At 37.3% G+C, this 27,771-nt stretch overlaps 4 protein-coding genes and 1 pseudogene across 6 annotated transcripts; 3 read left to right on the top strand and 2 right to left on the bottom strand.

The window, feature by feature from the left end:
- Window positions 1-1,678: 1,678 nt before the first annotated feature.
- On the top strand, window positions 1,679-4,202 carry LOC148905279 (uncharacterized). 2 transcript variants are annotated; one of them, XM_089039778.1, is made up of 4 exons: window positions 1,679-2,211; window positions 2,506-2,654; window positions 2,741-2,856; window positions 3,339-4,202. In XM_089039778.1, exons 1-4 carry the CDS (start codon window positions 2,120-2,122, stop codon window positions 3,378-3,380), a joined length of 399 nt encoding a protein of 132 aa, XP_088895904.1. In that variant the 5' UTR covers window positions 1,679-2,119; the 3' UTR covers window positions 3,381-4,202. The 2 variants fall into 2 exon arrangements, with proteins under 2 accessions (XP_088895904.1, XP_088895902.1); XM_089039776.1 differs by having other exon boundaries at window positions 1,685-2,211; window positions 2,741-2,941.
- On the bottom strand, window positions 3,717-5,334 carry LOC148905278 (uncharacterized). The gene is made up of 3 exons (XM_089039775.1): window positions 4,750-5,334; window positions 4,389-4,643; window positions 3,717-4,115 (listed from the first exon to the last, which is right to left on the bottom strand). Exons 1-3 carry the CDS (start codon window positions 5,040-5,042, stop codon window positions 3,959-3,961), a joined length of 705 nt encoding a protein of 234 aa, XP_088895901.1. The 5' UTR covers window positions 5,043-5,334; the 3' UTR covers window positions 3,717-3,958.
- A 2,422-nt stretch (window positions 5,335-7,756) lies between these two features.
- LOC116290848 (glutathione S-transferase Mu 1) lies at window positions 7,757-13,872 on the top strand. The gene is made up of 10 exons (XM_031697959.2): window positions 7,757-7,869; window positions 8,851-8,929; window positions 10,228-10,292; window positions 10,886-10,933; window positions 11,520-11,603; window positions 11,746-11,799; window positions 11,981-12,076; window positions 12,955-13,044; window positions 13,250-13,270; window positions 13,668-13,872. The coding sequence occupies exons 1-10, from the start codon at window positions 7,834-7,836 to the stop codon at window positions 13,761-13,763; spliced, it is 669 nt and encodes a 222-aa protein (XP_031553819.2). The 5' UTR covers window positions 7,757-7,833; the 3' UTR covers window positions 13,764-13,872.
- A 2,461-nt stretch (window positions 13,873-16,333) lies between these two features.
- Window positions 16,334-20,447, top strand: LOC116290856 (uncharacterized). Of its 2 annotated transcripts, XM_089040458.1 has the most exons (5): window positions 16,334-16,405; window positions 16,579-16,629; window positions 16,844-16,916; window positions 18,822-19,170; window positions 19,244-20,447. In XM_089040458.1, exons 4-5 carry the CDS (start codon window positions 18,838-18,840, stop codon window positions 19,637-19,639), a joined length of 729 nt encoding a protein of 242 aa, XP_088896584.1. In that variant the 5' UTR covers window positions 16,334-16,405; window positions 16,579-16,629; window positions 16,844-16,916; window positions 18,822-18,837; the 3' UTR covers window positions 19,640-20,447. The 2 variants fall into 2 exon arrangements, with proteins under 2 accessions (XP_088896584.1, XP_088896585.1); XM_089040459.1 differs by lacking the exon at window positions 16,579-16,629.
- A 2,334-nt stretch (window positions 20,448-22,781) lies between these two features.
- LOC148905277 (uncharacterized) lies at window positions 22,782-24,899 on the bottom strand (annotated as a pseudogene).
- Between the last annotated feature and the right edge of the window lie 2,872 nt (window positions 24,900-27,771).

The raw sequence follows: 27,771 nt of genomic DNA, 5'->3' as shown, positions 1-27,771 counted from the left end.
TTAAATTTTTTATTTACTCATTTCTGGAACGATATTCCTCTCCCAATTAGAAAAGCTACAACTAGAAAAAAATTTAAATCTTTACTGAATAACCATTACCTTAAGCAACATTAATTTTGTTATGTTATAGCGTATATTTTCTAAATTCTTCTAGGACCTATATCACTCACTCTGTATAACCTTAGTTTTTTGTTTCCTATCCACTCTATTCCTGTTTCTTTTAATTTTCCTTATATGGGCAACTAATTAGTTTATCTATATCCTTGCCCAATCTCCATCAATATGTTACTATTGTAATACAATTATAATAATTTATTATTGTAATCGTTTACTTGTTTGCAAATGGAGATAAATAAAAATACAAATACAAATTTTACTCGATATTTCTTCACTTAAGTCTTGAAAATACGTCAATCCTTACTTGGCTAATGAAGGAGGGCTTTTTTCCGTAATCACGGGGCCGAATTACTAGAAAATTGATTGGTAGTTCAGTTGCCTAGCAACACTCATAAACTGCAAACTTCTTTTCCAAAATGGCTTCCCGTTTTGCACTCTCTACTTTCACATCCCCATAATGCTTGGCGTTTTTTGGAGGTAACCAATCAAAAAACTGTCCCAAATTGAAAGGTTTCTTAATTGAAATTATACTATACGTGTTTTTATTCGTACAATGCTGAATGTCAGTTTATTCCAAGTTAATTTTGCGTGTACAGAACATGAAGAGTTTTGGTCTTACAGAAAATGTATTGACTTATGCAAAAATGTTTAAAATTTACCTTAAACGTCTTCAAGCTTCTATCTTTTTCTGTTTTTTACTTCTTCATTTTATCTTTGGATACCAAACAAGGTATTTTCAACATTGTCTGACCAGCCTTCACCAAAATAAGCGGGTTTTTACCCTCTGGTTACCCCCCAAAGACGCAAAGGATTATGGAAAAGTCGAGAATTGGCAGACGAAGAAACCATAAGAAAACTAAAATGTTCAAACGAAATTGAGAACACTAGAAAGACTACAGGTGTTTGGATAAATGTTTAACGTAAATGGCTTCGTAAAGGCTACTGAAGTAGTCCCAAATGTGTACAACTTCACCAGCTGCCATATGCCTTTGAACATCGCTGGAAATTCAGCACAATCATCTCAGTCTGGACTTAATTAGTGAAAACGCCTACCAAAATGTCACTTTAAACGACTTCTTCCTTTGGATTCTTATTCAGACTAATAACTTAGTTGGTAGGGATCTAGTTTTATGCACCTTTATGGTTTTTGACTTTTGATTTTTTACGTTTGTCGTCCTTTTGGTTGAATCACCTTTTTTTATTAAGATTTTATCATTTCATTTAGCAGAAATATCCAACCGGTAAAAACTGCAAAATAATTACTGTTTTAAGCTCAGCGACCGATGATATTCTTTTGTACAGAAGAAAACCTTGTTCAAGTGTTATTGTTCAAAGTTTGATAGAAGAGAGCACATGTGTAATGAAGAAACACGCTTGAACTCTGCTGAATAAAAGTTATTTTGAACCATAACTACAAATATCTGATAGTTTGTTTTCGTTTAATTTTGTCCTATATATGATAAACGGATAATCGTATGGTTCCTCCTAAAATTAAAGTGTATATCAGGTCTAGAATTTTTTTACGGTTTTGTCATCTCTAGATGATATAGATAAATATTCCAAAAATAAATTTTCGATTTCGAATTTTTTTCACCTCGAAATCAGCCTTCAAAGTTAGATTTCTGGCGACGCCCAGTCGTGTTGGCCGTGTTTTGGGAGACGCTAATGGACTGGCACTAGTTTTTCTGTGACGTAAATTCGGTGACACAGTTTAGATCGGCCTTTCGAAGTATTGTAAATATGCCTAGTAGGTGCGTGGTTGGAGGGTGTTCAAATATAACGAAGAAAGGCATAAAACTTCATACGATCCCTTATTTTAATGATGACCGACCAATAGCAAAGGCTAGAAGGAAAAGATGGGTCGATTTTGTGTTGAAAAGACGAGCAAAATGGACGCCTACGGCGACTTCGGCAATATGCTCGGAGCACTTTTCTCCAGAGGACTACAGTCAGCGTTACTCTTTCGGAGAAGACGACAGAAAGCTGGCACACTTAGTAAGGGATGAGACCGGAATTGTGTCATACCCAAAACTTTACCCAGTTCCATCGACTAGTTCAGCTGAAGCCAACAATTCTCAAAGAAATCGCCGAAAGGTAAGTCGTCGATTGATAATAAAAAAATGTCACACATATTGGACTATATGCCCCAACTGTAGCACTATCGTTTGTTTACTATATAGATTTTTCTAATATTATAATCATAGTATTATTCTCATATAAAAGCTATCAAGAAATAAGACATAAATGCATGACTAAATATTTGCATTCTTGCAAAAACTTGAATTGCAATATGCAAAATAAAGAAACAAATGAAATCAAACTAAGATATTCGAATAATAAGAATAATAATTTGTTATAATCATTCTCTTTGTTTTCTTTCCTTCCAAGACAAATACTTGCTGTAAGCCACTTCAACTACAATATCATTAGAGAGACAAAAAAGAAGCCAGATGGATCAGACCAAGTGAGATTTATTTATCCGAAGTTTAAAAATGGGGAGGCTACTGTAAGAGATGTGAGAATAAAACCAGATTATGGTAAGAATTGCTATTTCGGCACATCTGATTTAACAAAAAGTCAAAAAATACTTGTATACATGTTATTGTTTATCTTTTATCAATAGGGTATGTGGAAGAGATATACATCACTTTTCTCGAAGCATTGCAGAAAGAAGACATGTTAAGAGAGGCACAGAAAGAATTAAAAGAAATGACCCCACCATCAATGAACACGATGCTGGTAAAAGAAAGTAAAACTGTGGCTTTGGAAAAAAAGGAAAAGAGAAAGAGTATGGTTGTAGACAATGTACCACCCACAACACCATGTGAGTAGGATGTTATTTCCCATTGATGTTTCTAAGTTTGAAGAGTGCCATCATCATACCTGTGAAATTTGCTTAGCTGAATAGCACTGAATAGTGCTTACCAAACAAAAGAAAACAAATGAATTTGTGCTAATTATTACTACTATTTAGATTTTGTACTATTTCACTGGTTATACTGACTGCACTCTGTTTCAGTGTTCAAATATCACCAAGTCCTTATTCAGTGCTTTCACTATAGATCTTTCTTCATAATTAGACTGTTGTGTCTAAGTCATGAAGGTTTATTTCTAATATGTTGAATAATCTAACAGTCATAACATAATAGAAGTATAATATAAACTAACAATTTTGTCATCAACTATTCACTTCATGCTAATTTGTGCATTACTTTTATCAGTATCACAGGTACTTGAACAAGAAGCCAAAGCTGCCGAAATGAAGAAAACAAAGAAGATTGGAGAAGGCAGGATAGAGAAATCAATCCCTCATTGCACTCATTGCAAGAATCCCATGAAAGGACACAAGAATGTGAAAGACTGCCCTAAAAACCAGAAAAGCAGTTAATACTCTCTTGCTTTTAGAGTGAAGTTACTAAACCCGTGAAATAGAAATTACTTGTTAAGGTGTAATAGTCAAATAGACACAAAAGAAAACAATGGCATTAGAGTCTCAGTGCTAAGGTGTATTAGTCTACTATCCATTTCACTGGTTTAGTGACTTCACTCTTATATTAATATGTAGAAATGTATCATTTTGTAATACTTTTTACAATTAATTATTTTATAATTTTTTATTATAGTTGTAAGTGCAATACAAAGTGACAAATACAAAACAACCCTCATAAAGGCAATTTGAGTCATTTCTATTAGACCCATGATACAAAGTTGTATAATTAGTGAGGAGAGTCGAAGTAAAACAAAAGAAAACAGTGAATATCTACTACTATGTAGTGCAATTTTTTTCATGCTTCAAGTAAAATCACTCTAATGCAATGTTCTGTTTATAATATAATATGTATCACTCGTTATCTTCGTATCCACAAAAATCGGTGCTAGGAAACTGTTTTCTTATCGAGTGGTATGCACAAGCAGGCAGTGGGATTCTCTTGGATCCTCCTCCTTGATAACCATGAACCAATTGGGTGAATTCCCTGTAAGCTGTTGCACGGAGAAGCCTAAAATATGAAATGATAATTTGTTAGTATATAAACTTATCAAACAAACAAGAATATATTCTTGAAATAAACAACTGTCAGTTACAATTGCTATTTACATCATTATCATGGAAATAAGTAATACTTTAAAACGGCATGGTATGACTTGTAAAGCACGTGAACAGTAAAAGATATAAGAAAATAAGGAAGAAAACATTAGTCATAGTTATCTTACTTGTTCTGGGCCCATGTAATTAAAACTAAGCTTAGAAGAAAAAAAAAGGATTTACTCACTCTTCTTCACTGCCAGTTTGTCTATACTTATATCCGTCGATAGTGCGGTATTTGGCACATGATGAACGTAGGGACCAGCGATTTAAACAAACAGGCTCAAACCCTGGATGTAAGGTCACACAAATGGGAGGTACTTCCAATTCTTCGAGCACTTCGGAAGACTTCAGTGACTCGAGACAACCCTCTATTTCGTGACAGCAATTACACTCTTGAGGTTTTTGAAGTAAGTCTTTCTTGCAATGACCGCATCTACACCTAAAAGAGGAAACGTTTAGATTTGCGAGTTAGTAAAAAAATCAAAACGAAACTAAATATTTTGCAAAAAGAGTGAGCTTGTAGCTAGATCTTGATAGTTACGTACCAAGCGCTATTCGGCGTGACGCCATCAAATCTTTCTTGAAGCTTTTCATTTCTCTTCTCGATCTTTGAAATTTCTTCGTTATATTCACTGAGCCATTCCGCATCAGCAAGTGGTTCTGAAGAATATGGTCCTACCAATTCGTGAGATTCAGACCTGGGGTAGCTATCATCTGACTCGTGTGTTTCAGCATGTTGATGGCATTCGTCCTCTATTTCTCCATCCTCTTCCTCTGAATATATACTTGAAATCTCGCTTTCAGAGCTGCAATCACTCCCGTAATAGTTCGTAGCCATCTTGTGAAATTATATATTGAAATTTATGTTTTTTGAAGGAATGAAAGTCACTAACGGGTCAATGTTTACAATACTTTGTCTACTCGTATCCTTGACAATCGCTTTTCTCGGTTCTCGAATTTACGTCACTAGTTACCAGTCTCCTAAAACACGGCCAACACGACTGGGCGTCGCCAGAAATCTAACTTTGAAGGCTGATTTCGAGGTGAAAAAAATTCGAAATCGAAAAATTTTTTTTGGAATATTTATTTATATCATCTAGAGATGCCAAAACCGTAAAAAAATTCTAGACCTGATATACACTTTAAGGATTATTAATTTCACATGTGTTTTCAAAGTTTTGAAAACATTATATTGAGATCACAATTCGGTGGTTTCAGAAAAATTTGGTAAACTTTTCACTATTTTCCAGCAATAACTGATCTTGGCACACGAAGTAGAAAAATGCGAAAATAACAAGGAATAACATTCTCGATCCTTTATGATCCTATATTATTGAGCAAAGGCCAGAAAGGGTCAAACAGATATGTACCAATTCTGATATATTGTAACTGGTAATATTTATTGACGTGACAAGTTATTCATCTTAATTTTTTTCTTTTCAACCAAGGAACACTAGTTACTTACCTTTTGCCAGAAGAAATGACTTCTCTGTTGCTCCAAATCTTTATAACCAGGTTTTCCGTTTAGTAGAGTCCGTCTCCTCTGCTCACACTAACAGTTTAAGCAGTTAACTAATGAAGGTGGCAAATCGATTAGGGCGCTAACACTTGTTTTTCTATTATTTATTCAGATATGGCAAATGTTTATAACCCTTAGTAACTAGGAGAGCATGCCCTATAGTCGTTCTACTGCGTTCTTATTATTAATACTGCGTACTGTTAAAACAGATAGGCGGTTCTATATTGGTATAAACCTACCAAACGATGAAGAGGCACACTCTTTTGCCTTTACTGAGTGTAGCGGTCAATAAATTAAATTTCAAAATTTCATTCTTGTTCAATGTGAGAGGTTTAGAGTACTAATGAGCGTTGACACCCATGTAAGCATGACAAAAATAGCATTTCTATATCATCACAGTAATACCAAGAGGCATTTTGTGTTTAATAAATAATGTATAATTATTTTAAAAAGCACCAGATGTTTCCCCCGCGGTTGGAAATGCGCAGACAAAATTAGAGGCTTTTGAATCTTGCCAACAACAATTAGTTCAAGTAGAAACGTCCAACAAAGCAGTCTGTCCTTCAGGAGATACACACTTAAGTGATTAATCGCAATGTTTCTTATCCCTCTGCCGCAAAATAGACCTAATTACATTGAAATTCTTTACGAAGATCGGCATTTGAAAACACCCAAGAAAAGTTGATTGTAGTAGGTGCAATAGTTTCTGGCTTACCAAGACTAAACCGCCACGCAAAGAAGATGGCGTTGACATTTCAATTCCACTTTTGGACTGACATCTAGAGCTAGGTGTATGACATGACCTTCTATAGTAGAATGGAAAAACATTGAAATTATAAGAAAGAAAAGAAAAAAAATGAAGTCATACTCAAGGGAATGACTTTGTGAAACAAGAAAACATGTCATTTGAATGGAAAGACATTGAAACTATTAGACTGTATGACAAACACGTTATAAAGATTTGTTGCAGAAAGACGAAAAAATACTCAATAGAATGACACTGCCTGAAACATATGCAAAAAAATCTGTCAATTGGAATTGGGGTGAAATTCTAGGCCAACAACAACAGCTATACACATTTTCATGCAGTCAAAGATGGACCAAGAAGTATTCCTCAAAAATCCAGTTGCTTTTAGGGCGCAATCATATATTTTTAATTCATAGAAAAAGCAGTTTTTGCCACCGTTCGCGAATCCAAAGAAAAGGGTTTTTTTTCCAAAAGTTTAATATTTGGACATGATAGACCTCCTCGGCTGTGACGTAATGTTTTCCCATTTCAGACCACATGTCATTCCCTAGAGTATCATTTCTTTGTTTAAGCTCAAACAAAGAATCTTATTCTCAAGGGAATGACACGTAGTCTGAAATGGAAAAACATTACGCCAAGCCGAAGAGGTCTATTCATTTTCATGTAGAATGAAATATAAAAAGGAATACATATTAAACCAAATATTCGCCAATTATTTAGATTGCCCAGCTAGTATAATTATACAAATTGATTTTATAAATGTGTTTATTTTTTCACATTCAAATTGAGAGCCCCCCTGTACGCATGACAAAATATTTAAGAGCCCCCTCCCCCCCATATATTCATCCCCCCCCCCCCAATATCTTCACCCCCCCCCCCCTTAATCCTTGTCTTGATCCTGCGGAGTTGTCACGTTTGAATTTTCAATTTATAACCCTTTTTTGTGTTATTTCCTTGATATAGTGTTTTCATCACGTTTTTTCTTATTGAAACTGCAAATGAGCCAAGTTTGTTTTTACGCTTAAACCTAATATCCATTTCAAAATCTCACACGTGTCGACTGTATAACGCGGTCCTAGGACTAATACTTATAAGACTAAGACCTCGGGAAAAGAAAAGGCCTCATTAGTAGGTATACTCTATATAGAAATACTAATCTCTTATTTAAAAAAACATAATAGACCCTTTGTAAAGCAAATGCAGCTCTATCATTCGGAGGACAAAGCAAAAAATTCTCATTAGAGTAAACTCTTATTGTCTCACCATATGAATGGAGCTGAATTAGGCATACTATCCTGCAAGGGTCTAGTTGTCGGATAGTCGTTACTTTTAGTTGCTGAAGTCTTACAAATCGCACTGAAAATGGCTCCTGTTTTCGCATACTGGGATTACAGATCGGTAAGTATTAAACATTTGAACATTTTCGATATAGTGGTGTGCAAGCAATTATAATCTCTCCGTAAAAACAATTTCTAGCTATGTAGAAGACCTTTTTGGAGTAAATTCCGACAAGCGACATGGCCTTGAAACTACTCCTATATAAAGAAAGCTTTACTTATAGCATATTTGGATTCCTAATTCTTTTTTTAGTGAATATTTATCAAAATTAATTTTCCTCGAAAAATTTCTCAAAACTTTTAAAAACCGCGAATTTTAACTCGACAAAAGGAAGGCTTGCACTCGTCTCCTCTGCCGAGAGGAGCTCTGAACTATGAAACAAATAATAGAACGAAGAATTAAAAGATTAAAATCGTTCTATTGTTTTTGACACCCAATACTTTTTGAGTGCTTACGTGGAGGAATGCTAACTCGGGACAGTCATCTTGGTTTGGCTGAAAGAGGACTGGATATATTAGGAAGGCTGGGAATAACAAAAATAGCTTGTTTTAAATCAGCTGATAAAGTCTTTGAATCTCATTATCTGCTGCAAATGGTTGTCAAACACTTACCACCACGTGCTGTCAGCCAGAAAGAATTCTATTGAAAACTTGTGATTCAGCTGATGAACATTTGCACGAGACAGGAAATGAAGTCAAGTGTAACCCAGCAATAGGTTGCTATCAATAGACGTCACTTCCGGTAATAGCTCTTTTTTGATGGCTTGTAGAATCCTGGAGGTTGTTTTGATCTCTTGTCTTCTGATTTGATGTCGTGAAAATAGTCAAATACAATAGTTTGAGGACTTATTTTGATATGTTTTGACTTAGCATCCGTTAGTTGCCCCCCAGTCAACCGCTTGTTTGCCCCCCAGTCAACTCCAAAAAGTCACGTGATTGATAGTAAGCAATTATCAATATGAAAAGTAGAGGGAGATAGGAAAAAAAAAAAAAAAAATTAGTGCCTTAAAAATGTAAGTTATTTAAAGTTTCTTTTAATCAGATTGCTCAACCTATTCGTCTGTTAATACACTATGTTGGAATGGAGTTTGAAGAAAAGAGATTCAGCGGTGGTAGTGTCGGTAAGTTGATTATGAAAAGTATATGATATTGTATCAAACCTTTATCTGGAGGCAACTCTATTATATTGCCACATATAAAGATATTCTGCCTTTCTGATTGGTCGAGAGCCGTGGTAAATAAGAAGACATACCAACAAATTACGCCAACAAATCACGAATCGCTCGCGCCCGGAAGCAGCGAGCGCGAGAAAACATTTTTCTTTCAAACTTTTCTTTGTTTGTAAAAATAAAAATTAACAAATTGACATCAGATTTTTATGTGTCTGTCCTCTTATTGACAATAAATTGCGTCATCACATTGTGATGAAACATTGTGGCGAAATTTATTGTCAATAAGAGGACAGACACATAAAAATCTGATGTCAATTTGTTTTTTACAATAACAAAAACGATAAAAACTTCTCATTTTTAGCGATCAAAACAACCAACGGAAAGAGCGCGCGCTCGTTGACGTCAGTTTTATCTGTCTGTCTTCTTATTGATGATAAAAAATAACCATTCAGCGCGCGAGAAATTTGTAAGTTATTGTAAATATTTCGATGGTTTAGAGTGGTTTGTCCTCTAATTTACCACGATATGACTTCAACAGTTGGTCAAAAATAGTTATGTACCCTCTCGCATACACCTTGTAGGTGCATAACATTTTCAGCAACTACTATTAACTTCATACCGTACCACGCTAAACCATGGGAATTTATATTTGTTTTAAAAGTCTCTTTTCCCATCAACCCTTGCTCAATCCCTTTTTCCATTCTTTGTTGATTTATTCTTACGTTCATTATCCTTTCCTTCCTTGTCTCACTCTTTTTTCCATTTCTTTCGCCCTCCATCCTTTCCTTTTCATTCCTTCCATCTTTCCTTCCTTCTTTCCTTCCTATGTTCCTTTTTGTTTGTTCGCTCCATTCTTTTACCCTTACTTTTCCCAGTTTCATTAATTGGATTTTTAACTCGTGGATACACGAAGCATAGAAACGAGCTGTTGTGAGGGATCTGAATATGCAAATGTGTCACTCACCGACTCACTAACACGTTAGCAGATCGATAATTAAAACGATTATCAATCGTCTTACCTTGTCTGCTTAGGTATGTTACATGAAGTTATACTTTCTCGGATCTACTTCTCCAAAGCTTCTTGAAGATTTTGGCTCAAAACCTATTTTACTTTCTTAATATTGATGTCTAGCAATCTCACATAGCTTTACTTTCAAATGTATTTATATCAAAAAAAATCTAATATTAAAAACGCTCCTGGTCGTTTATTAAACGATACATTTATACCACCTCTATTTGAACTTCAGCCTCAGATTACAGCAGAGAATGCTGGGAAAAAGAAAAGTTTACCCTGGGACTTGACTTTCCAAATGTAAGTTAACTGAGTCGTTTTCCCTACTTGTAATAGCAGTTGGGTGGGATATAGTGGAGGGCATGTGGGCTTCAGCCTAAGAAATAGGATCCAGGAGTGTTATTCTTAGTGGGCTGAGGACGGGGAGGGGGGTTAAAATCTCTTTAAGTTTTAAGGTGTACTTGAGGGCATACAACCTGATAATGAATAAAGGTGCTGACACTCGGTGCAATATATTGCACGCAACATTGCAAGCAGCAAATATGAATCGGGGTGACACACATTGCTACAAAATCTCTTGTGTCAGCCTGCTATGTTAAGACATTTGGTCAGCAGTGTTATAAATTTGGTGCAAGCTGATTGGCTGGAAATTTCAAAATGTTGCAGGTAATGTTGATGAAATTTGCTGCGCGCAATGTTGCAAGAGTAACGTTGCATGCAACAAGTTTTGGGGTAGACACACGCTGCAACAGTCCTGTTGCGTGCAATGTTGCATGCAATGTTGCACCGTGTATCAGCACCTATAAGGCACCTTTAAGGCTTCAATTTAAAAAATGTTAAATGATATATGATTACAAATTATTTAATTGTTGCTAATGATTTCATCATTACAGCTTCCTTATTACATTGATGGTGACATAAAGATAACTCAAAGTGGTGCTGTAAGTTTACGTTATAATGGTTCCAATGTTAATGCAGACGATATTGTGTGCTCTCATAAAGCACGCTTTCTCAACCAATCAGGAAGCAAAATCTATATGATTAGTTATTTTATAACTATAACGGCTCATCTAGGGATATCACAATTTTAATTATATTGTACAATGATTTACGGAGTACAAATAAAAAGTAAACAAAAAGGAAAGATAATAGTAAGAAGATAGATATTTACAATAATAAATCAGAATGAATACTGATATTAAATTACAATTTAGTTTATGATAACAAGTAATAGTTTAATATAAAGTACAGAAAAAGAATGACTAAGAAGTAGAAAACTAAAATCCACGAGAGAGAAAAAAACTAAAACACGTCCTCACTCCTCGGTGTCGTATTAGTAAGTTAGTGTTAGTATTTTATAACTTGACTTAGTGTTTGAATCAGATCCGCCCGGAAGTCGTTTCAGGGTTTGAAAAAAGTTGAGGGTTTATCATGTAGTTCATATAGTTCATGTAGTGTCATGTAGTTCATGTTCTCTTGCTTCGATTCATTCATTAAAAAAAGCATTCAACCCTAAATATTTTCCAGATTCTTCGTCACATTGCAAGGAAGAACAAACTTTGTGGAGAGACAGAGAAAGAGAAAATCCTAGTAGACGTGATGGAAAATCAAGTATGTGCAATATCGAAATTATATTACTTACGATATTATAATTGACTATACTGAGATTATTTTTAGGTTCGAAAACAATATGCATATAATATTCCAATAAAAGATTGGTATGTTGAATCTGTAATTGACGTTTTTATTTTAGGTGGTAGATTTCCGCAGAGGGTTCTTTATGCTGTGCTACAACAAGGAAAGCTTTGTAAGTATCAAATAAATAAGAAATCAATAGATGTACACCAGCAAGCTAGGTGATTTTACTTGACACGCCCGAGAAAAAAAACCAAAAACAACAAAACAACAACAACAACAAAAAGCAGAAGAAAAAAAACAATTAATGTATTCATTTATTTACCTAGAATTATCTTTTATTTATCTATTAGGATAAAGAAAAACCAAAATATCTCCAAAATGTTGTTCCAAAGATCAAAGCATTAGCAGACTTCCTCGGTGAAAAGAAGTTTATTGTTGGAGACAAGGTAATGCTGTAAACAAAATTAATGTTTGCAATAGTCCTCTTCACAGTCCCCTGCGCCATCTTGAAAGGTAGCCGTGCCTTTGCATGAAAGTGAGACGAACGGTGAGCTTGCAATGATCGATAGAGAACGTTTTTTAACACCTTGGACAGTTATTCACAGGTCTCTATCATTGCAAGCTCACCGTTCGTCTCGCTTCGATGAAAGACACGTCTACCTTTCAAGATGGCGCAGGGAACTGTGAAGGGGAATATTGGTTTGGCCTGAAACGTGTTACAAAATGCAACATATTGCAAATGTGTTGCAACTTCTCTTGCAATTACATCGGAAAGGGTTTTTCCCTAGAGTGTGGCATCATAGTTCCCATGGTGGAAGATAAAATTAGAAAAAGATTACTCCTTACACAGGAAAACCCATTTAGATATACCTCAAAAGAAGGGTTAACGTTCTCATCACCAAAAGCGATAGGCCAAAAGCGATAGGAGATAGGTCATACCAAGATCTATCCTAGAATAGCTGGAATGACTTGTGCTTCTGCTTCTTATTCTGGTCAAGACATGGACCTTAGTGTTAAGACTAATTCAGTGTTCTTTGTATTCAACGAAACCATTTCCATGTCGAAATGACCTATCGCCTATCGCCTTTGGCGATGACAACGTTTTTTGAAAATGTGTAGAACTGAAACCTGGTGAAATAAAATCGGTGAAAAAATTGACCCTAGTTATTCAATTCGAGGTGAAGATAATGTTCTTCATAAAACAAACAGGTGAAAAATTTCACTAAAAAATGCGAAAAACCAAATTTCTGCATGCAGCTCGCAGACACAGAGTTCGCATGTTAATGAAAATTGCAGTACTCATTGAATTGTTGTTTCATTCCAGATTACGTTTGTGGATTTTATGATGTACGAAGCTCTTGATCATCATATGGTGCTTGATGCTTCTCTATTAGAGCCCCACGCCAATCTCAAGGTTCGTCGAAAGACTTACGTAAATAGACAGTTTATAACAAGAACTGCGGACCACCCTAGAAAGCGGGGGGCTAAGACTGGAAGATATGAGATATATAGTATGGGAAAAGGTAAAGTGACGGGGCCCTACCCCCCAGTCTCCCGTCTTCGCGGTCCGGCATATAGGCAGTTCTATCTACTAACCCCTTTTTACGTCGTTTCCTTAGGCATACCTTGAGCGGATTGAGGTAAGCTAGTCTTTTGCTTCTTTGATATAGTGCTTACTAATCTTTCACGGGCCAAGTAAATTACTCAGTGAACTCAATATGTAATTGTGAAGCTAGCGGATTTTCTATGATTCTCAGTCACGCGCGACCAACTAGGCCTTCATCACAAACGAAAAATTGAGTTTGGGTGGACCTCAATCAAAAGGGTCAATACCGAAAGCTTGATAGCTTTACAGTTAAGTGTTTGAAATTTGGCCTCGTAATCCTTCGTTTGTGATTTAGGTCTCAGTTGGGTCGTCGCGTGTGACTGGGAATCGCAGCAAGTAGTGATATGGTTGAAGATATCGAGTCATATAGATATCGATAGTGATTTTTTGCCTCAGATATCAGTAATACCAGTTATTCCTTTTCCCCCCAGGCATTGCCTGCTATTTCTGCTTACATGAAGAGTGACAAGTTCATTACCAGTCCCATCAACGGTCGATCTGCCAGATTAGGACATGACGGCGATTGAATAACGCACCGATTTTAAGGACATGCCAATCATAGAAGCCCCGAGCGCTAACTAATGTGAACCAAATATTAATGTTTCGTAATCGCAATTAAAAGCTTTTTCCATTTTATTTTGCTTTATTTTTGTTTTCTTTCTTATCTCATCGTTTTTTTGTTTTTTGTTTTTTGTTTGTTTTGGGGGGGGGGGGGGGGGGGTCCTGATATATTTAAGCAGCACGAATAATAAGAACAGGTACTACGAATTATGGGCATGCTCCCCTTGTTGGAAAGCGTTATAGAATGAAGGCATTTAACCCGTAACCCCTTTGATTCATTGTGCACCGTCAGTAACACATGATGGTACGATTCAACATCAAAGGCAAAACAATAGCTTTGTACTATGTTATCGACACAGGAGAAGTGAATTTCTTTGACTGGTTTTTTGGAACAAACTTTTACATGAGAATATTGAGAAATTAGCAGAAAACTGACTTTAATTTTATAATGATAATGGATTACATGTATTATGTGAGCACTATGTAATGGAGTACGACATTTCCCCCCTTAAATTTGTTTTCCAGAAAATAGCGAAAATAATAACATAATAAAATAATGACAAGAACGAGAACGTTGTAAGGCGTTCCAGATGAAAGATGTCAGGTTATACACTGCTACAACACAACAGTCTACCACACAGTGGTGGTTAGGAGGACAGCTATAGGGTGACCACACAGCACATCTACTGACCTTGGAATATGGGAACTTGTTACTATGGTAACACTAACCCAGTATTCAAATACACTGCAACACAACAGTCTACCACACAGTGGTGGTTAGGAGAACAGCTATAGGGTGACCACACAGCACATCTACTGACCTTGGGATATAAAAAATTGAATGGAAAATAAACTGATTGGTTGCTATGGTAACACTTATGTAGTATTGGGATTCCTGTGTTAGATAGACTATTATGGGTTATGGGAACACATGGTCAGAGAAACTCGTGTGAAGTGTATTAAAACAGTTAAACTCAGTTAATTCTGTGTTATCTGTGATCCCCGGGACACTACAACTAACACTGTATTCAAATGCTTTGCAACTCAACAGTCTAAGCTTTCAAGGGCACGTACTTATTGAATGTCATGGAAATTCGCGTCTTGGTAAAACCTTCGTCGCAACGCCAGTTGTGTACGGTTTCGCACGTGTGATTGATCAAACGAAAATTGAAATAAATATTCTATGGAATCTGCACCAAAACTAATGAACCTCTACTCTTTCTGCCGGTTTCAAAGATCTTCTTAAAGTCGCTGAATCACAAGTTTTCTATAGCATTCATTTTCCCTGACAGCATCTGTGATGATCAGTGTTTGTTCACCATTTCAAGGAGAGTCTAAGAAGATAATGAGATTCTTATACTTTTAATTGCTGACTGAAACCTTTCAAATTCTCTGTCGTACAGGGTTAACCTCAGTTTCGTAAGGAACGATTAATTTGAATTTCATGTGTTCCAATGAATGTCCGTGGAATTTCAAAGGGTTTGTTTTGTTGACGAGATGAGGGTTATTGTATTTAGGGTTCATACGGAGGCCGTGAACGTGGTATTTTCGACATATACCGTGACTGAAATCGATAAGTGTTTGTTGTTTCTGGTCGCTATTTTCTCATTGGTTTCTATTTTCATCCGGAATTTAAACCCGAAAATGCATTTCCTTTTAAAAAAAGAAACTTTTTATTAGTAATTTACATTATTTTAGCAGTAATTTACATTATTTTTTTGAACCCTAAATACAATAACCCAAACTGATTTTTGGATATGTTCTAGAAGAACATCTAAATAGTTCATGACGTGAGTTTCATTTAAAAAAAAGTGGCGCACTTGATTTTTTTTTTTTTTTTGGGCGTAGCAAGGGTCCGATCTATGTGTGAATACCACTCAATTCTAAATATCATCTGACCGCTTTCAAAAAATAGCTAAAACCATTATTTTATACCCAATCAAGTCTCGAACATCTCTTCTATCAATCTATAAACATATAGTTTTCATATCTTTTTCCTATTCTGTATTGCGTTAGTTGTTTTTGGACCTGTTTGATTCAACTGAAAGTTTGCCTACTGTTGAGATCGCCGCTTGGCCAACAGATTTTCTAGGATTTCTCAGAATTTTAGCGGTTTTTTGAAAAACTAACTACAACACGTTTGTTTACTCGGTCTTCCAGCAAACCAAAAATGAGCAAAATCGAAATTTTGACTGTAACCGCGATTTCTCGATTTTGCTCGATATTATAGTGTTGTTCAAAGCCCGATTAGTGCTAATCCTGGGTTAACTCTAAATAAGACCTATAGAGTTAATCCTTGATTAGCGCTAATCCAGCTTTGAACAACCCGGCCCTGCTCTTAATTTTAATTCATTCAAGTCCATCCATCGACATATAGCTGCAACACAGTAAATGGAAACTACGATTTTTTTGGTTTTATTAAAACCATACTGGGCGATAAAGAAAAGAGTGTTGTTTTGGGGCATGCTGTTCTAACAACCAAGTGTTATTAATACACCTGTCATATGGGAAACAGATATAATTTGACTCTACTGATTTGACCCTATATTCAATGTACGACTTTTGCGGACTCTTCGCCTGGCTGTGGGTTTAGCCTAATATACGTACGGTAAGTTCAGTCCCCAATAAGTTAAAAATAGTTATTTCTGATTAAACAAAAAGCGGAAATCTTTATTGGGCAAGCAAATGTGGTGAACCGGGCATGGATATCTTACCTCTCCCCGCTTTCTCTAACGCCTTTCAACATTATCGTCTATTCAGATTTCTGTTTCTAAATTTTAGGAAACAGGATTATAAAAATAGGAAACAGGATCATAAAAATGAGTGTTCCAGGTATTTTGAATCCGTTAGCCTATTTCGTTAATCTAAGTCTACAACGAAGTGAATAATTCCCTATGAAATGGAAAACTGAAATCTAATGTTCCTCCTTTGTTTAAAAAGGGCTATTGTCAAGATAAAAAGAAAACCTTCTTGTTTCTCTTCTTCCTTCGTTATGTAAATTATTTGAAAAAGTTGTTTTTGTTCGTGTTATACAATTTTCTTTTAGATATTAAAAAGGACGACCATTACAGACTCCGTCATACAGTTTATTCATTCTAGGAGCTCTTCCCATTGACAAGGTAAGTAACTAGTGTTTGTGTCTGTATGACTTAAAGGAAGGAAGAAAATTACACGAATAAAATCAAAAATTGGCACATTTGAATTATGCATATTTTTGACCGCTATTAATAGGTAAGCGAAAATAATCATTACCCTCATGTGTGCGAATTAGTGTTTCGTGTATGCCAAGAGCATCCTTGGAATAATAATATTATTATTAATAATAATAATAATAATAATAATAGCGCTATTTTCTATTTTCTCTTTAAACTGGATTTACATGTTAAAGCTTTGCACTGACGGATGTGATCAGGATTATTCCAAAGCTTTAGGGCAGCATCGGAGAACGACCATTGGCCGTATTTGGAAGTCCTAAGGGTTTCCCGCAATCTTCCAGATCAGTTTCAAATCTTCATGCAAACATAGAAAATAATTGAATGATTGCAAAGAGGCTGAGACCCTCGACAATAGATCTCTGCGGTTGACAATGACAATCGAGCTAAACAAAATAAGTCATCGTACGCCTATACACATCGTAGGCTATTGACAAAGTTGAATAGAGGTCTATTGGTTTAATTAGCATATCTTTTCCTATTCAGTGCTACCCTCATTAAATAAAGGATTCATTTTAAGTTAAGGTTGTTTTTCAAAAAAAAGTTTAATTAATTTTACCATTACCAAAATTTTTCACTTATTTTGAAGAGTAAGCTTCGTTTTGTTACATTAAAAGTGCCCCTCACCCATAACTCAATATTCTAAGTACTAAATCTACTTGAAGTAAATAGTTGGCGGTTTTTATATGATTTGAGTGATGTTCTTTCAATGAGTTTAACCTCAAGAGAGGCACTATTTGAGTATATTTGTCATCATTTGTAAATTGAAACACTGATTATCATGAGAAAACAAACTTGTAAACCTTTCTGTAAACCCTGAGTCGAAAACAATGATGCTTTATACGGGATGTTTTACTGCCCCAAAAGAAACCTTTGAATAAACATCACACATCACATGAGGAGGAAATATTTAACTTTGGGATCTATTTTATGATTCCTATACAACTTTTATGACTCCTTATAAACTTTTATAAACTTTATAAAACGATTACCAAACATAAGAATTCCATGAATCCTAAAATAATTCAAAACCACTCCTTTGAAGACATCATCCCTGATTCTCGATAAAAACAAGTTTAACGATCATGTTATAGACATTACAAAGCCGAAACAGTCACACATTGCCTCAAAAATTTGCTCAATGTTTAAAGAATCCTAGTCGTCAATTACAATACATTGCGTCCCTATATTATTGTTTACATCGTTCATCTACGTCGTTCTCGAAGCTCTTCCATGCACTGCTGGATAAAAATTCCTGCAAATTCACTATGCCAAGGTCTTCAAATTCCCAAAGTTTCCTTCCTTTTATTCCAAAGCAAGGAGATAGATTTTCCAGAGAGATTCTCTTTGAGACATTATGACTTTTCGGTCGTTCAACTGTTAGACATCACATTTTTCGAAATCTACTTTAGATTCGTTGCCAAAATTTAAAAAATCTCATGGAAAACATAATAAGACAAGGTATCATTATTTTATGATTATCATAAAACGTCTACCAGAAATAACAAGATCGATGGAGGTGAATTTTCAAACTTCACCTGCAAAACCGCCATTTTGTCTGGCAGAGAAAATGGCCGATTGTTTGACTGTTCCGGCGCCCAATGCATTGTAGTTGAATAAGATTCTTTAAGAACTACTTGAATGTAAATGATGATCCCCATTGAGAAAAGACGTGATTATATAATAATGTCTACGTTTTATGGTTTCAAATAACGTGACCCTCCTATCTTTTACATTAGTATTCACTATAATAAAAATAATAAAAATTATACGTTTTTTGTGATATCATGTTTTTCCGTTTTATAATTACAGCAAGGTAAAAAGAAACATGCTGTCACACGTGATCCTCACGCTGTTATCATGCGTCACTCACGTGATCAGTGAGTTTCAATGTCAAGGAACCTGCTATTCGGGATCTTTCCCAAATAACAACCAAGTTATCAAGGGAAAATATCTCAGAGGATACTCCTACAAGAACATTACCATTAATGTTCCACGCACGTGCTTCTCGTCCTGTATCAATGACTGTCGGTGTAAGGCGTTCCAGATGAAAGATGTCAGGTGTGAGTTGCTGGATGAGGACAAGACTTCCAAGGCAGCAGACTTTGTAGATGAGACAGGATATGTGTACTATGATCTACAGCAGACATTCTATAAAGGGGTAAGTTTTGATGCTTCTGCTGTTATATATGATCATTACGGGACTAAAATCAATTTTCCATTTTTTTCTTAAGAAATCCCATATGGCTCATCCTGCGGGTGTGTGCTATAATGGATGCTGTAGAAAGAGTCAGTCTTGTATGAATGGAGGAACCTGTGTAGAACACTGTGAGAAACCAAAAGTCAAGTTCAGCTGCAAGTGCCCAGCCACTTACAAAGGAAAATTCTGTGAAGAGAGAGAGTTCAGTTCCTGCATTGATGTGTTGAAAGGATCTGCACCAGGTACCATGCCAGCAAATGGTACCTACATTATCACCCGTAGTGATACCAAGACTACTGTACCCGTCTATTGTGCTTTTGAAAGTCCAAACCAGGCCTGGACTCTTATTGAGTCTTTCTCTCTACAAAAGAACGATATTTTGTATAAGACGAAAGCATTTCATCAGAATCATCCGAGGAACCAGGAGTGATAAGTCTTTGACCACCATGGATAAAACTTTTCAAATTCTGTATTCTTCGATTGCACGTTACGTCATCGCGGCCATGTTGGTGCCATTTAACAAAAGATTTCTCATTAGCATCCATTGTTAACGGCACCAAAATGCCCGCCAGGTTTTTGTCTTTTGACTCTCTTGGGAATGCTTGCAACCCATCAATAGAGTTACCTCGATTTTGTATCATGATGAAATTACTTTGAATATTCGTGCCTTCTAGTGAAGGCCCGTGGAATTTCAAAGTGTCATTGTATTGTTGTATTTGCAAATATTGAAATTATTGCTCTCGTAATTGAACACTGAAATGATGCTAACCCTGTATAAATGTGTCTTTGATAAAAAAAGACACAGCAATACTACGTTGACTAATTCGAAAGGGGTTTAGAGTGACCACCGTAAATCCGTGAAACTTTAGTAATACTTAATAGCACAATTTCATTCAAATTCCATTGTTTTCTATTGTTTAGCCAGCACTATTTTGTAAATGAACACTGAAATGATGCTAACCCTGTATAAATGAGTCTTTGATCAAAAAAACACAGTAATACTACGTTGACTTTTTCGAAAGGGGTTTAGAGTGACCACCGTAAATCCGTGAAACTTTAGTAATACTAAATAGCACGATTTCATTCAAATTCCATTGTTTTCTATTGTTTAGCCAGCACTATTTTGTAGTATTTAGTAATTAGTGTTTCACGGATTTACTGTGGTCACTCTATTGGTAAGAACTTGTAAATAAAGATGCATTGAGGAAACGTGTAGCAGTAAATGGAATTTTGTTGAAGTGTCTTATGCAAACAAATGTCAAATATTGTCAATTGGGAAACAGCGAATGTTTTGTTTTATTAAAACCATACTGGGTGATGAGAAAACAGTGTTGTTTTGAGGCATACTGTCCTAACAATCAAATTGGTTATAAATACACCTGTCGTATGGGAAACAGATATCACGCCTACTCGATGTCCCAAGCTTGATATCTGACGCAGCTTTAATTTGACCCTATATTCAGTGTCAACGTTCGAGGATTCTTTGCTAGGACTCTTTACTTGGCTAAGTACTTAAGTTTAGTCCCCAAAAAGTTCTAGCCTGGTTGTGGGTGTGAAGCTAGGATTCCTCTGAGGCAGACCTCACAAGTAAATCTATCTTTGAAGATTTGGAACGACCATTACAGACTCGGTCATACAGTATATCCATTCTAGAAGCTCTTTTCATCCATTGACAAGGTAAGTAACTAGTGTTTGTGTAGAAAAGAATATGACTTAAAAGAAGGCAGTAAATTACCAATAAAATCAAGAATTGGCACATTTGAACTATGCATATTTTTTGACCGCTATTAATAGGTAAACGAAAATCATTACCCTCAATGTGTACAAATTAGTGTTTCGTATATGCCGGGAGTCTTCTTGGAAGTCTTAAGAGTTCCCCACATTCTTCTAGCGATCAGTACCAGATCTTCATATAAACAACATATAGAAAATAACTGATTGGCTGCAAAGAGATTGCGGACCCTTGTCATTTGAGTTTTCATCATGACATTGGTAAAGGAAAAGAAGAAAGAGACGGAAGACCGTAGAACACGAAGGAAAAGTGTTTATGTCGAAACATTCTGTAAATTTATTTAGACTAAAGTTAACTACCGTCCAAGCCTTGCATCGCGACGCACTAGTTTGCGAAAGAGAAGACAGGAGACATTGGTTTTGGAATAATTTTGGCCACGCTAGTGGCAAGTTTAATAATCAATAAACCTCAATAATCGTACAAAATACCAAAACCCAAAGAAGCTATGTCTTCGGCAAAGGTGGGGCGAGAATAAACACGCCAAACCTAGATTAACTAAATACGATAATCCAACAGGTGGGCCGCAGGGGTGGAGGTGGGATGATTTTACAGTGAACTTGCTCGACTGCGAGAATAATAGGAAAGAGGCCTCGTGGTAGTAAGGCGCGCCTTAAGTACTGCTACGTAATAACAGTAATCACATCCTATTGGTCGACTTGAGACATGCGGATTCATCTAGTTGGATTACCGGATCTTACAACAGTATAATGTTTCGACATAAATGTCATTATGCTGTCAGCATAATGCTCTGTTTTATGTCGAAACATTCTGTAAATTTATTTAGACTAAAGTTAACTACCGTCCAAGCCTTGCATCGCGACGCACTAGTTTGCGAAAGAGAAGACAGGAGACATTGGTTTTGGAATAATTTTGGCCACGCTAGTGGCAAGTTTAATAATCAATAAACCTCTATAATCGTACAAAATACCAAAACCCAAAGAAGCTATGTCTTCGGCAAAGGTGGGGCGAGAATAGACACGCCACAAGCCACATACTGTGGCGGCCCCACCAAGGCGCGATGCAAGGTGCGGACAAGGAAAGAGAGAGTTAAAATTAAACCATATAACTGGACCAGAGATTGACCTGTGAAGAAGTAGCCCCTGTCTAACCAACTTCACGAGCCAGAGATTTAGCGTATGCGTTCCTTGCCTGCTAAAGCAATCTACCTAAATATGATATAGTATATATAACACGAAATATCCGATTCAGATAAAAAAACAGATAAACAGCCCTTGACTGACCCATTAAATTGTACAAGAGATTGACCCTTGAAGAAGTAGCCCATGTCTAACCAACTTCAAGAGCCAGAGATTTATCGTGTGCGTTAATTGCGTGCCAAGTACTCTACTTAAATATAATATATAATATAATATATCCCAGCGAGGTCGGAAATTAATTTTTCCGAATTTAATTCCAAGGGCTTTCGCCCGGAATAACCTCGTTCCCAAGCACTACAACTTACCTATATTATCTTCTACTATTTCATTAGTGCCACGCGGTCCACATACTCTCATCTTTGCATCATAATTACCGCGACCTAACATCTATTTCACCCCGGCCTGCTCTCAGTCTGACCTCTAGCTCAGCTGGTAGAGCATCGGTAGTACAATTCCGAAGGTCGTGGGTTCGAATCCCAGCGAGGTCGGAAATTAATTTTTCCGAATTTAATTCCAAGGGCTTTCGCCCGGAATAACCTCGTTCCCAAGCACTACAACTTACCTATATTATCTTCTACTATAATATATGTAACACGATATATCCGGTGGCGATAACACAGATAAGCAGCCCCTGACTGACCCTACCTGTGTCATCAAGCGGACTCGTGAACATGTTTGAAATTCAATTGGCCTGAGCAGTAGGTGACCTAAGATAAATTTTAAAAGCGTCGGATTTCCAGCGGCCCAGAGTACGTATTTGGGCATCAGAGAAGCCATTGTCAGCAGCGTGGCAGGCGGCGCCGATGCGAAAGCTGTGGCTCTTGTACCGCTCTGGGTCGAGGCCACAGATATCAAACACCTTTTAAGATCGGTGTTAAACTGTGACACCGTAACTGGACTTCCATCTTGATGGCAAAAAAGTGGCCCCGCCAGCCCTCCTCTAAGATGACAATATTGTGAGAGAGATTTGACGGGACAGAATGGCTGGGAATCTTCACGATCGATTAACACGTCAAAAGGCCGGCGCCTCCTGTTATGTTTGTAATCAATGATGGTAATCTTAGCTGAGTGGAGGTTACCTTGGGTCATCAGGAAAGATAAAGCATTAAATTGAACAACCGTGTCTCTAGACTGTGCACTCTTGGCAGCTAACTCTCCTACACGGAAAAACCCGTAAAAGGCTAGCAAAAACATAGCAAAATAGAGGACTCTTTGAAATGCAGAAGAGTTGGTATGTCTGAGGGCCTGTACTAAGTCGTGGAGCAGTGGGCGAGTGATTGGCAACCGTACATCAAACGGACGCCGACGATTTAAAGCTGTCACGAGCTTTTGAATTAAAAATGCTCTTGTCGGATCTTGAAGCCCTTGCAGCTTGTGTAAATATCCGATCGCGGATAAATATGATGAAATAGTGGAACAAGCCAATTTCTTAGCCGAAAGGTATGAAATAAACAAAGCTATTACATCGGGCTTTAGAGGTAAATTTGGTTGAGGAGATCCGTAGAATCTCTGGTGAAAAGTACTAAAAACCGACCAAGCTCGCCGATAAGAAGCACGAGAGCCCTCAGACAAAGCCGAGCGTAAGAGAACACCTAAGTTAGAGACCAACTCTCCGGCAGAAGGTTCGCGGGTATCGCCGTAGCGCACTCGTCCGCGTCGGGCATGAGCTGTTTGAATTTGTCTACCTGTAAGCGGGAAATTAAATCGGCACGACTATTACTTAAACCTGGCACATGTTGTGCTCGAAATAAGATATTATGGCGTAAACAACTTAATACGAAGTCACGTGTCAACATCATAATTATCTTATCTTTTGAGGTCTGTCGATTAATGATTTCAACCACTGCTGCGTTGTCAGTGAAAAACGTAACACACTTATTAGCCATATTTGACCCCCAGATATGTATGGCAATAACAATAGGAAAAAATTCTAGAAATGCGATGTTAAAGGATTTCCAAGAAGCCGGCCAAGCGCCGCAAAACCACCAATGCTTACCAAAGATAGCCCCGTAACCAAGTGATGCCGCGGCATCGGTGTATAGTTCGAGGGTAGAAGACGTCTCCCATTTTCCCCCCAGAAAAAACGATTTGCCGTTGTAGGCGTCTAGAAATTGACACCACGTTATAATATCTTTTTTGACTTCCTGAGTTAAACGAATATGATGATAGGGATTAAGGCGACCCTTGGTAAGATCAATCATGCGGCGCAGGAAAGCGCGACCTGGAACGATCACAGAGCAAGTAAAATTTAAAAGGCCTAGTAAGGATTGTAATTCCCTTAGCGTGACTGACCGCTTTTTATAAAACGAACGCAGAAGAGTGTGACATTTTTGAAGCTTATCATCAGGTAATCGGGTCTCGCCTTTGACAGAATCTAAAGTAATACCCGTGAATTGTAGAGCTGTCTCAGGGCCCACCGTTTTCTCTGGAGCTAATGGGACTCCAAGGTAATCGCACATGCCCATGAAATTATTGAGATCTGTACGACACTTATCCTCGGTAGGTGCAATGAATAAGAAATCGTCTAAAACATGTAACACAGCCGACGCACCGAGACGTGTCAACGAGAGCCATTCTAGAGATGTACTGAAAGCTTCAAAAATGGCACATGAAGAAGAGCAGCCCATAGGTAGACATTTGTCAAAATAATACATGCCATCCCACTTGAGCCCCAGCAAAGGATAGTCAGTAGGATGAATTGGAATAATCCGAAAAGCTGACTTAATATCAGTTTTCGCCATAAAACAGCCTGCCCCCACACGTTTAATGGCAGAAATTGCCTGACCGATTGAAGCATATTGTACCGAGGAATAAAATTCGGGAATAAAATCATTAACTGAAGAGCCTTTAGGATATGATAAATGGTGTATCAAACGAAATTCCCCAGGAACTTTCTTGGGAACTACACCAAGGGGCAAAGTCCGAAAATTAGAGAATGGAGGCACCGAAAAAGGTCCAACAATTCTGCCGGCTTCGCATTCCTTACGCAACTTAGATAAGGTGACTTCCGGTTGCTCAAGAGCGCTCTTGAGATTCGGTGAGATGAAAGATAAGCGTTTACCCAGAAAATTAATACGAAAACCGAAACGAAAACCGTTGCACAAGTAAAACTTTAAAGGTCGTGGATATCCGTCCAAGAGATTTTCAAGCCTTGCCACCTTTATTGGTGTTACTGGCTGGGTGTGAAGGAGAACGTTTGTCGTTGGTACAATTGCTGGCGGAGTGTTTTCCACCGCATCTGCAACAAACGTGCTCATACTGACACCCTTTACAAAATTTTCCGCTCTGAAATGCCCAACACGTTCCCTTGGGGAAAGGGGGGTTGGTATTGCGAAAACGATTTCGCTGAGCCGGCCCTTTCTCGGCGCCTTGTTGGGGTTTCCGAAAATTTGTGACCGCCCCAAGCCATAGCTCCCAATGGATTTGGTCCCAAGGAAAGGAGTCGGGGGCAGACTGTCGGAGATAGCGAAACTGCTCGTCGTAAAACGACCAATCACCCGACTTGTGAGCTATATCCCGAATAGTCTCACAGTATTTCATTAATGGCGCGGTTTGGTCCGAACATTTTTCACAGAAAATGGCTACAAAAGTGTGGAAAGCCGTCAGCCATAAGTCAATACCAGTAACTTTCTTGGGCTGGTGACTGGGCTCCAGCGTAATTTGTGGATCGCGTGAATTTTCGGAGGGTTTCCCTACTGAAAGCGAATATTTTTCGGGTGTAGGGGAGTTATTAAGAAGGGCGCCAAAATCGACATACTCGTTAGCCCAAATTTTGGATTTAATCTTAGAAGTTACGCGCGAGCCCAGAGTCACTGCAGCACTAGTAAAGACTTGGGATGGCCGCGGATCAGACCTCGTTGATATACCTGGTGTCTCATTATTCGTGCGAATATCAGCGACCTCGTCCTCTACAATTGGGGGGACGAGACCCTGTTCCTGTCCAACTCGTGGTTGCGACATGGCTGCCTGAACAGCATTGGTGACCGCTGTCGATAAAGAGGCAGTCAGGGCAGCCAGGTCCAAGGTTAGGGGCCCTGCAGGCCGATTACTAGGAACATCACGCGCTGGCACTTCTATTGCATCAGCTCTCGATGGCCTCGTGCGTCGAGTCGCTCGCTTGGTGGGAGGCATAACTTAACAAAGTGCACGATAAAAGTGTAAATACATAAACTATCTCGCAAAAACACGAACTAGATAAATTAAGCGCTTGTGCTTTTGCGAAAAGTAAAACATACAAAAGAGAAGGGCAACGCGTAAAAGCGAATACAGAAAGCGAGCCAAACGCCGTCCAGCATTATCTAAAAAACCCGACAAAGCCGTAATGTATGTAATACGATATTAAAAGCATCTGTACGCCGAGTGACAGTATAAATTAGAAAAAGGGCAGAATAGAAAACCGTTTGCCGTTTGCGGAAAGGAAAAACGGGAATCTTAATCTGCCTATTATATGGGTCAAATACCTCAAGATGTGAACATGTGAGTAAATTTCTAGACTGCGTGCATTCGAACACAAACCCTCGGTGATGGGATTAGCGCTGAAGGCCAGTCAGTAAATTTTGCGCATTTTGATATATAAACTGATCTACTGTTAATGAATTTTTTCGGTATCAAGATTTCTTCTAAAGTTCTAGTTTTCATGCATGTCGTTTGCCTGAACAACGGTTAAGCAAAATGGACTGACTTCGACCGTTCAAATCGAATCTGTAACTCCAAACGATTCTCTATCTTTTAATTTGAATATCAACAGTTAAGTCAAGAAAAAAAAATTGGAAGCAATATTTGGGTCTTTATTCATCTTCAGGTTAATGCTACTAATTAACGAACTACTTGTTATTTTGTGCTGGAAATTGAAAAGGTGCTAAAACGATATTGAATTTAAGATAAACAACTGCATTATGACTATCGATGATTTTATGGGGGGGAAACGTGGTCTATGATAAAGTTATATTTTTTATATACCATCACCTGTAGCTATCTCCATAATATATGGGATACGGAATAAAGAAGATTCTGCTTTTTTAACCCTAGATATCTGCCTTCTGAACGGTTTTTTAAAATGAAACCGCTCTTTTATTTGTGTTGTTCCTATGTTACCTACAGATCGTTTTCAATCGCGTGTCATTTATTGCTACTCCAGAGTTTTTCGGTGCCAATAAAAAGAAAACAATCCTTAAGACCATGTAGAGTTTCCAATAATGCGAACCTGGGAAAAAAAATTGTATTCGAGCATTTCTGAAAAGAGCTATGGGCTATCGAATTTTTTAGTTTTTTAGACTATATGGAGGATTCGCTCTGTCAATCAAAATGGCGGCCAAAATTTCAAGGAATTGTTTCATGACAAAAAATTTTCTTACTGACTTTTGACATCTATCAATCTAATTTACAAACTTGTTACTAAAGATGTTTAATTGATTAGGCGAATATTTAATAATTTCTATGGTTTTTATGACACGAAATTATAGCAGAAGGACGGACTATCGCGCGAAGCCAAATCAAATTTGCACTCAAAGAAAACGGCGAAACGTTCTGAACTTTGCTACACTAAGTCACTTCATAGTTCTCTAAAAGATATCAAGGAATCAAGTTTATAGCATTGTATTTTAGCTCAAATGC

Source organism: Actinia tenebrosa, unplaced genomic scaffold (genome assembly GCF_029948245.1).
Source record: "Actinia tenebrosa isolate PJP-AT-01 unplaced genomic scaffold, QUT_ActTen_1.0 PGA_scaffold7__59_contigs__length_16204524, whole genome shotgun sequence".
In the NCBI taxonomy this organism is placed as follows: domain Eukaryota; kingdom Metazoa; phylum Cnidaria; class Anthozoa; order Actiniaria; family Actiniidae; genus Actinia; species Actinia tenebrosa.
This window is presented reverse-complemented; position numbering and strand designations above follow the sequence as displayed.